General features: G+C 54.6%; 1 protein-coding gene across 1 annotated transcript; it reads right to left on the reverse strand.

Annotated features, from left to right (window-relative positions):
• Positions 1-617: 617 nt before the first annotated feature.
• LOC126036734 (uncharacterized) lies at positions 618-5,623 on the reverse strand. The gene is made up of 7 exons (XM_049796747.1): positions 5,570-5,623; positions 5,049-5,138; positions 4,542-4,681; positions 4,100-4,262; positions 2,309-2,864; positions 1,907-2,161; positions 618-661 (listed from the first exon to the last, which is right to left on the reverse strand). The coding sequence occupies exons 2-7, from the start codon at positions 5,058-5,060 to the stop codon at positions 618-620; spliced, it is 1,170 nt and encodes a 389-aa protein (XP_049652704.1). The 5' UTR covers positions 5,061-5,138; positions 5,570-5,623.
• Positions 5,624-10,267: the final 4,644 nt, after the last annotated feature.

Genomic DNA, 10,267 nt, shown 5'->3' on the forward strand with positions numbered 1-10,267 from the left:
TTAGAGGCCAAGCTCCTCATCTGGGGTATAAAGCCTCACTTGTTTAACACACAACCCCTCATTTGGAGCTTCCAAAGACCCATTTCTAGGGCGCAAAGCCCTCGTTTTTGGTACTGAAGCATCCCTTGAAGGCACAAAACCTAATGCAGGGTTCAAAGCCTCAGTTTCATTTCCAAAGCCCCACTCTTAGGGCCCAAACCCTCCATTGGAGAGTCCAAAGGCCTCTTTTAACAGCTGAGGGCCTCCCCTGGAGTGACCCAAGCCCTCTCTTTGGGACCAAAGCCTCATGTCTTGGGGCCCTATCGACACCAATAGGTTCCCCTCCTTTGCAGAGCCCAAAGGGTCACATGTAGCATCTCCCCCACCATTTTTGGTGCCCAAAGCCTCATCTGGAGGGCCAAAGTCCTCATTGTTCTGGTCCAAACCTTTTGGCCTTTTATGACCCATAGCTGTTCTTTAGGGCCCACAGTTTCACTTGGAGGGTTTAAACCCTCAGCTTTAAGGCACAAAGCCACGCTTTTAGGCTCCAAAGTTACACTTACAGGGCAGAAAGCCTCGTTTTCCCTTCCCAAAGTCTTAGTTTTGGCTTCCAGAGCCCCATTTCAGGCTCCAAACCCTCATTTTGAGGGTCCACAGGCTCCCCTGCAGTTGGCAAAGTCTCCTTTTTAGAGCCCAAGGCCACTTTTTTAGTTGCCGAACTCCCATTTTCAGTCTCCAAAGCCTCATTTTTAGGATCCAGCCAGTCGTTTTCAGGGTCCAAGCCACATCCTGAGTTTCCAAACCCTCATTTTTATGCTCCAAACCCTTCTCTTAGGGCCCAAAGCCTCACTTTGAAGGCCAGTCCCTTGTTGCGACACAGACAGGACTGTCGGGGGATGCAACGGGTCTACGAAATGCCTGACAGTTCGAGAACAGCGCGACCTTGAGCAGCTTGTAGTGTATCCTTGAAAGTCTGGGAAGATCCGAGAAGAGTGGTACAAAAACAAGATAGCGATAAGAAGAACCGTTACTAACTAAACCAATCATATACTAACACATACTCTGAAGTAGGGGATAAAAAGGTGTGTTAGAACAATAAAGGAGCCATTTTGCATGATCTGTTACTTGTCGTGTCCATCTCTACCGCGACACAGGACCACCAACGGGCCTGGGTAGGAACCCCAAGGCCCATCAGGAGGTCGTGAGGGGACGAGAGAATAAATGCACAGAACAAGGCGCAGCCTTCAACAGCGCCCACCTATGGGACTCACAGAAGGCATGAGTACAGCTTTACAGAGCTGGACCAGCCCCTCCAATAGCCCAGCCACAAAGCTTTCTAAACAAGGCAGAAACATTGACTCCTTTTCTCATCCCTACTTAAGATTCCCTGTAGAACTGGGTCTTGGCCTGACCGAGGCTGTAGGAGGGAGGAAGACGAGGGAAAACTTTGCAGGGAAAACACCCAGACACAGTATGGCCTGGCATCAATAAATGTAGGCACAAGCAAGCCCTTGGGAGCAAACTCTTTATTCTCTGCCTGGGGGAGCTGCCTGGGGGCTCTGTGGCCCTGGAGCCACACACCTCCTCAGGACATCCTCCACAAGGCTCCCAGCTACCGCCCTCTTCAATGACTCAGGCTGCACAGGCTCCTCCGGGAGAAGCTTTAAACGCACTGGTCTGTGCCGTGCTCCTGCCTGGGTAGGGCGCTTGGGACCCGCTGGAGGCATGGGCTCTCTTGGAAACTGGGGGCCCGTGGGGGGAAGGGTGTCTGCGGTGCTCCCTGGCCGGAGTATACGCAGAGTTTCCAGTGCAGGCACTGAAGACCTTGCTGTGGCTCCGGAGGTGGAATCCCTGGACTCCTGAAGGCCTTCTGCTGTCTGGCGAGCACCTTGCGCAGCACCTCGGCGGAGAGGTGGGAGGAGAGTACGTGAGCTCTCCTCTTTGAGTTGTCCCGCTTCCTCCGAAGGCGTGACTATTGCAGGGAGGCTGAGAGGTGGCAAGACTTCCCTTGGTTGAAGCTTCTCCGATTTTTGCTTGGACTTCCTTTCTTCCTCTAACTTCTTCCTCACCGTTTCCAGAATTTCAAGGACAATGGTTTTGGCATACCCGATCAATTCAGCATCCAGCTGCTGAACTCTGGAGATGGCGTTTTGGATGCTCTCCTTGGCAATCTCACAACTCACTCGTGAGACATCAGCAGCCTTTTGCAGTGGTTGCAACACAGGCACCTTTGCTCTCTTGCTTGCTTCTGGGATCTGCCGTTCCGATGCTCTGGCTGGTCCTTGTCCTTCTGTCACTCCTTGAATCTTCAGGATCTCAGAAAACTGACAGCGGAAGTCCTGTTCAAACTGAGAAGCTACAAAGGATGACAAGGTGGAGCTAACACTTTCAACAGCCTCTTTCGTCCTTTTGTCGATAGAAGACTGTGAAGATGCTCTGTCGGAAGATGCTAGTTCTGCCTCCCTCCATCTCTCTTCTCCAGATTTGCCTGCTCGGCTGGTTCTTCCCGCAACAAGCTCTGACAGCTTCTGCCTGCCTGCTGGCCCAGGCTCGGCTGCCTCAGACGTGCTGGGCACCAAGTGCTCCCCAAAGCTCTCCAACACGTTCGCCACAATCTCTTGAGCCACCAGTCTGATCTTGTCCCGGCGATCCGCAGAAGTGTCCAAAGGCTTTGGCCTTCTGGCACTGGCAAACAGCCTTCCACGGACCTCATGGGGAGCCTTCCTTAAGACGCGGACGGACTGATCCAGCGCCTTCACCCGCTCCAGCACCTCCTGGACCACGGTCTCAGCCACCTCTTTAAGCTCCTGGTCTTCTGCCAGCGTAGCCCGCAGCACCGTAGGCTGTATGCTGTTAGGCACTTCTTCTCCGGCACACGCTGCAGACTAAAAGGAGGAGCAGTTAATGAGTGAATGGGTTCCTTCACCTCCCTTTGCTTTCCTCTTCCTCCTCACAGGACCCCTGCCCAGACGAGTCCCTAGCAGTCAAGCTGGAAAAACTCTGGTTTCTCTGTAGGCCACCTGGCACACCGAGGTTTCTGGTCTCCTGCGGCCAGGAGCCAAGTGTTAGGGGCACCTCTCAGAATCAAGCAGGTGCCATTTTGCTTAGAGCAAAGGGCACTGTAGCCCCCCTGGACCTCAGAACCAATAGCAGAGGGAAAGCTGTCGAAGGTACTGGACCAGGCTCTTCTGCCACGGGTCCCAGCTGCCCTCTATCAGGGTGCCCTGTTTGCCCCTTTTCAGGGCCGAATGCCAGGAACGGCTGTTCTGAGAGCAGAAAAGAAAACGATCCTTCTTCTTGAGGCACATGGCTGTTGTCTGCCAGCCCAAGGAAATGTCCTTGGGACAGGAGGCAGCCTGAAGGTCCACCGCGGGCTGCCAGCCTCGTGCAAAGTGGGGAAGAAATTGCGAGTCAAGCACAGAGCCAGGCAGCAGCCGGAAATTGTCATTTGCTCTTTTGCAGCTTGACAGCCTGACTGCCACGGCAGAAGGAGTTTAACCCTTCACCCCAGCATGGATAGCACCCCACACTATCCAGAAATGCTTCCCAAGTGGCTGTTGCAAGGGATGGAGCCGGGCAATGTTTAACGGGACCCCCGCTAACGAGGACTGGGCAACAGCAGGCTCTCCGCTAAGCTCATCAAAGACCTCCTGGAAGAGAAAACCAACCCACGAATGGCCAAGCACCGGCACTGTCAGGTTCAGGGACACTGCATCTTTGGATGCAGAAGTCTTTGGACGAAACCAAGACTTTTTCAACCAGGCGCGAAACCAGCACCATGGACCGTGCGGCCACTAGTGCAGCAGGTTTGTGCTAAATGTGTGAGACCCTGCTCAGAAGTGGCCACTGAGAGCGCCCAGGCACACTTCTGTGTCAGAAAGGGCTAGTGCCTCGTGTCTGAGACACAGGAAGGCAAGCAACCGCTTCTTAGTCTCCGACAGCCACCCTCAAACAAGGACACGTCGCACACTGGCCAGGCACCACCTCCTCAGTGACCAAGCACCCTTCGCAAGTCCTGAGCAGCTCTGTGTGTGTGGCAGCGTCCTCTCCCGAGTACCAGGTACCAACGTGCTGCTGCACAGCAGAGGCAGCCCCCAGCATCCACCCGGCTCCTACTCACCGGCCTTCCTTTGAGAGCGGACTTGTCGGAGCTGCTCTGCATGCCTGGCTGCCTCCTCTTTCCCAGCTGCTGCTGCTGCTGGCACTTGGCCTGCTGGAGGAGGCGTTGCTCTTTTTCAAGAGCCTCCAGTCTTTCCATCGGCTTCTTGGTCACAGTCAGATGCCTGTCAAAAGAAAGGAAGGCAGCTGAGAAGGAGCACCTCTGACCGTCTTGCCCAGGCCATTTTCTGCTCGGCCACTCCCATCACCCTGCTCCTGGTTACTTTGCTCCAGTAGTCCTCCTGCCTGTGCAAGGCTCCAAACACAGACTGCGCCAACGTGACTGCAGCCCGCACCAGCTCCTTCCACCACTGGCCTTTGTTTACTCCAACAGGAGGCTCCAGCACTTCTCTCAGGGACCAGAGGCCCCCTTGAAGAGCAAGCGTTACTTGGCCTTTTCTTACCTCTGCCTCCTCTTCCTCTCTCCACCTGGCAAACTCTGTCTTTGCTCCTGCGGCAGCCACTCTTGCGGGTGAGAAACGTCAGTCCCTCCCGGCAGTTTGGAGGCATCCTCTGATTGGGCCAGGTCTTGCTGAAGCTTTTTCTGAAAGGTGACATTGGGTTGTGGCTTGCTGTTGCCTGGACAAGCGCTCACGCCCCTGCACGCTGAGGCACCCCGCGGACCCAGGACAGCGATCCGCTTCAGCCACGCGACGAGGGCAGAAAAGAAATGCTTCCCTCGGGACTCCGCGTGCTTGCACGTGGCTGTCCCGCCCATGCCCACCCCTGCACCCTGCGCTAGCTCAGCTCGCAGCCCGGTACTCCTTTCCCTGCCACAAGACCCGGCCCAGCAGCACAGCCCTCACCTCTTCTGCACTGACCGCCTCCCCTCCCCAACATGCTGCAAGTAAAGCCCCAGCCCTCGGCACCGTGCCGCTGACCGGTGCCCACGAACACTCCGCTTTGCCTACCTCCTCTCGCATGAATGTTTTCTCTGCCTCCAGCTTGAGCGTGGTCAGATATTGCCTGTACTCATTGAACTCCTTCAGAGTGCAAACCACCTATGGAGAGACGAGGGGAGAAATCCCCCGAGAACTCTCAAGCCAGCTCCGTAGGCTGCCTTCCCCAAAACAGCCCAAACCCAGCGGCGGGAGGGGAGATGCTCCTCTGCACACCCTCCCCTCCCCTCCCCTCCCCTCCGCTCCCCTACCCAGTGGCGGGGCCCCTGACTCCCCCCCAGCCAGGGCCGAGCGGTGCTCCTCGCCTCAGCACCGGGCCTCGCACCGGCTGCCTCCTTGACGCTCAGGCAGCGCGGGGCAGCCGGAGAAGAGCAGCAGTGGGAATTGCCAGAGGGACGCTGGCGCTACTTCTGCTCCCAGGGAAAGCAGCCCCACAGCCCTGTGCCCTCCGCCAGCAACAGGCGGCTGCAGCAAGCGCTCTGGGAACCCCGCTTGATGAGGACTGTTTTTATCAGCCCGATACCCAAACCTACTCTGCCGTCACTGGTGACGTAACCCTCTCTCTTCAGCCTCTGCAGGTTGTCCTTGCGTTTATGGTAGGCCCGCAGATGCGGGTCATGCAGGCTGTTGTAGTCGGTGCTCAGCAGGCGGCAGTATGGATCTCCCAGATTGAAATAGCCAGAGGGCTGGTGAAGCTGTGAGAGAGATTTTGCACACTATGAAGGAGGAAGGAGAGAGCAGCAAAGGGGTGCCAGGCGGTACTTGTGAAAAAGTAAAGGTCCTTTGAGGACCAACACTCTCCTCCATCCTTCTGAAGCCACAGAGGACACCACAGCCGGGCTGCGGGGTCAGGCTGGGCTGAGCTAGGCTGGGCTGGGCTGGGGGAGAGAAGACAAAGCCCACCAGCAAAGTAGGCATCTTAGGCCAGCAGAAAGAACTGCAGACCTTGCCAGTCCTCCTCTTTGTCTCTGCACCAGGGAGCCAGGAGCTTCCCTCTACTCCCCAGCGCTGCCAGATTGAAGGGCTGTGGCGCCCACTGTAGAACAGGCAGCCACAAGGACTTCTCTGAATGACGGGGACCCCGTAAAAGAGGAGAGCTCTTCTACCCCTTTCTACTTCCTTTACCTTTTCCCCCAGCTTTGTCCTGCAGAAGACAGGCTTGGAGCCCGCGTGCACAGGGATCTTGACCCCAAGGGGGAGGTCCAGCAGCCCAGGACCTCCTTCTGCCAGTGGCTGTCTCCTGTTCCCGAGCTAGAAAGAGGGAGACACTCATGGGCACTCAGGCACTATCTCCATATAAGCCTCCTGCACGGCAGCTGCAAGAAAGGCTCTCGGAAGACTCCAACCAAGGGGAGCGCCCAGAGCGGCCCAGGCAAGAGCTGCTCTCTCCTTCCTCGCCCCCGTCCCCGCAACTCCTGACCCTCCCTCAACCCACGTCTGCGTCCTTTCGCAGCAAGCCCTGCCACCTGCTTAGCCGTAAGCCAGGCTGGGCAGAGAGGCAGGACTCCCTGCAAACTCTCCCCAGCCCGACCACCTTGGGATCCCTCCCAGCTCCCCAGCCATGTCCCAGGCTCCCGGCCTGAGCACTCTCCATCGGCACACTGCTCACCTTTCCCCCCTTCCCCACTACGCTCAGCAGTGCGTCCACGTTTCGGATGCCAGCAGTGAGACAGTGCTCCATGGCTCCTTCCAAGAGCTCTCCTGGAGCTGCGACCCTGTGCTGGCACCTCTCGCTCCAGAGGCACCCAGCTGTGGCCACCACAGCCGGTCTTCCAGCAAGCGCTTATATAGAGCAGTTGCACATTGTTGCATCACTGCATTGCTGCATCATCACGTTGCTGCACCACCGCATTGTTGCATCATCGTCTTGCCACGCCACTGCCCAGCCGCCCCAGGGCCCACCTGCAGGCCCGTCTGGACACGCATGAGGGCCACCCGCTCTCGCTGACCCTGCTTTGAGCAGGGGGCCTCCACTCGGTGCTGACCTGCTGCCCCTTCTTCCTCCTTCTACCTCTTTTTCCCAGCTTTGGCCTTCAGATGGCAGGGCTGGAGCTGGGCCGCCCGCGGGCGGCTGCTGCTGCACTGGATTTGGTAGACCATTTTTAGACCATTTCCCTCTCACGGGCAAAGCAGCCTCAACTTGGGGAATTGCACCGAATTACATTTTTGGCCCACTGCCCTCAACATCTCCTTCCCGATTTGCGTCTTGAGAAACACAGAGGACAAACGAAGGATGCACAAAGCCCCTCTCCTCCCCTTGCTTCAGCCCACACACCTCTCTGTCCCCTCCTCAGTCTCCCCTGCCCTCGTTTCTGCTGCGCGTCACCCTCTGCGACACCCTCCCAGTGCCTCCCGGGAGGTGATGGGCGGCGCAGGACGTTCTGCAGCGGTGCAGGGAGCACCTCAGTGCCGCCTGCTGCTTCTGACCCATCAGCTTCCTCCCACACCAGTGACCTCACCATACCCCAGCAATGTCACCTGCCACCGCACCACCCTCTTGCTTGCCTCTGTCCTCTGCCTCTGGTTCTCACAGTCCCTGCCCTCCTCCTGCTTCCCCAAGGGGCTGAGGAGCTCAGAGCTGGGGCAAAGTGGGCACAGCGCTGCTACAGAAACCTGCTGCTGGTGATTCGCGGGTTGAGGCCCCCATGGAAAGGAGGCACTGTCACCTCTGTCATGAAGAAAATACCCTCCTGATCACCGCAACACGCTCACTCACAGCCCACGCTGCACTTAGTGGAGAGGGACCAGAACGATCCATGCATTGCCTCTGACACTCAAACGGTTTTAACACGGACCTGACTCGTGTTTTCCTGACCCTCTTGCAGAAGGGGAGAAGGAGCCGCCAGCAACCGCAGCCTCTGCATCTCCAGACCTCGCTGGAGAACGCACTCGGCACTTGCTTTCTGCAGAGACACCGCTTCCTCAGCAGCGGGGGGACGAGTGTGAGCCTGGCAATATATAAAACAGTAAAAGCAGGGGCAAGCCAGTGTTACTGGTCAGCGGGTCCTGCTGCCCCAGGCTCTAGGCAACAGAGCAGCCAGAGCACTCGGGTGTATCGGACTGTAAAAGTGGAAAGGAAGAAACCTCGGGCAATCTGAAGTTCTAGTCAAAATGACACCTCCTCTCTGAATCCACAAAGACCCTGTCCATGGCTTTTTTGTCCTGGCCAGGCAGCATAAAAAAAGAAAAATAATTAATTAAAAGAAGCCAAGAATATTAGGCAGAACAGCTTATCTTCCAGGATTTTCTAACTTGTAACCTGCAGACCCACGCAGATGCCACTGCAAATGCAGACACCATTGCAACTACCAGCTCAGATGCAGGTACCGTTACAGATTAAGATACCATGGCAGAGGCAAAGGCCACTGCACATGCAGATACCACTGCAGAGGCAGGTACCACTGCAGATGAAGATACTGTTGCAGCTAGCGTTGCACACATACCGTTACGCCAAACTTTTTCTATTCCAAGATTTTGTAACTTGCATCCAAGCTCTGTGCCCCCCAGAACCATCATCTCCATCTTCTCCACCATCTCCTCCTGCCCTCAGCCACAGAAGGAAGTCTGTCTCGATAGCTTCAGTAATTTGACCAGAAGAAAGCACGAAAACGTGTTCCTGTACTAAGGACGAAGGGCAGGAACTTGGGAGTCATTTGCCTTTTGTTACAATCATTAGGGATGCCCGTCCTTGCTATAAGAGAGATTCCCTTTGCAAGAACCAGATGGCGTCTCTCAGGAGAGGTTAGCTTCTAGTTCTAACTCTTGACTATTTTCTGACCTTCCTCACCTTTTGGAGCTGGGCCAGAGCCCTCTCAACATCAGACATCGCTTTTTGGAGTTAAGCAACAGTAACCCTGAGTTTCTCATGTCTACTCATTTCTGCCTTGCTCTCCTAATCCTCGAGAAGGATGCAGAAAGACTCTCAGAACTGTGACCTCTTTGTCTGGCCAGCCCAAATACATTGATTACAATACAGATTCCTCCTACATGGTCTATTTGTGCTAATCAGACACTTAATTCACAGGAATATGAAAGCAGCTCTTCTCAGGAAAAAAAAAACAACAACCATAACCAAACCCAAAACCCACTACAGATGACCAGAAGCGTTAGCTTTCAAACTGGCATTGTTTGAAAACAGAAACACTCTGCCCAGCCACAAACGCAAAGGAATAAATAAATTCGGTGTGCTTTTAGTACATAACATCAAGAAACAAGATGTTCAGTTGTGTGTCACAGTTATTGGGCCCGTTACATTGCCACGTTCACATGCAAACAGAGGAAGAAAAACCCTTATAAACCTCTCTAAAGTGGGTCAGAGGAACAGCCACTCCCACAAAGATTGCTCCAGACGGAGTCAACAAGATCAACCATGAAATGCTGAGCAAACGCCCCAGCTGCAGTTTTCTTGGAGGGGTCCTCCTGTTTCTGCAGCGTTTGCATCGGCTGGCGCTCGCAAGGTGCCTTTCGAGACAATGCTGCATGTCAAAATTCAGCCTCTTGTTGGTACGTCTTTGACCTGGATTTGGAAGAGTGACCACAATGTACAACGCATCAATCCACACAAAATCAAGGACACCAGTATTTGCATTCTCCAGCCCCTCCAGTCCCTGTGTAAGAAAAACAAACAACCTCCCCACCATGTTCCTGTGAAGAAGCGATGGGCCAAACTAATCCTCTCCTGCTGCCCTAGCATGCACTAGTCTAATTAGACATTGTTTTATTGGGCTTGCAGAGAAAGAGAGCCTTGGGACAAGCCGAAGGCTGTCCAGGATTTTCTGCACTTTTCAGCGTTTACATTTTATATCCAGTTTGGTGTAAGTAAAGACTGAAAAAAGAAATGGAGAAGGCTGATGAATGGTGAGTAAGTATTACTGTAAAGGTGGATAATTATTATTAGAATGGTGACAGTTTTGTATTAGAAATAAAATTATATTATGATAAATAAACACCTTTATGAAGAGGAAGTCTTGCCTTTCCTGTTGACTGCTAATTGGGTATAGCTCTTATCGTTGCCTGACTACTTGGAAACCATGAATGCATGCGCACCACAAGTCATGTCTCGTTATTTTGGGAACGTGTTATTTCCCACTGAGTACCAAGACGACAGCTCTTAATTGTACGTCCCGAGAGCAGCCTCCACTGACTGTCCCCTGCTGCGCACCAACACCAACAGCACTGTGCTCTCCCCTGCCCATCTCCACGCTCCGGTGGAGCTCTTCACACACCCCTGC

The sequence above is a fragment of the Accipiter gentilis genome, unplaced genomic scaffold (assembly GCF_929443795.1).
Source record: "Accipiter gentilis unplaced genomic scaffold, bAccGen1.1, whole genome shotgun sequence".
Classification (NCBI taxonomy): Eukaryota; Metazoa; Chordata; class Aves; order Accipitriformes; family Accipitridae; genus Astur; species Astur gentilis.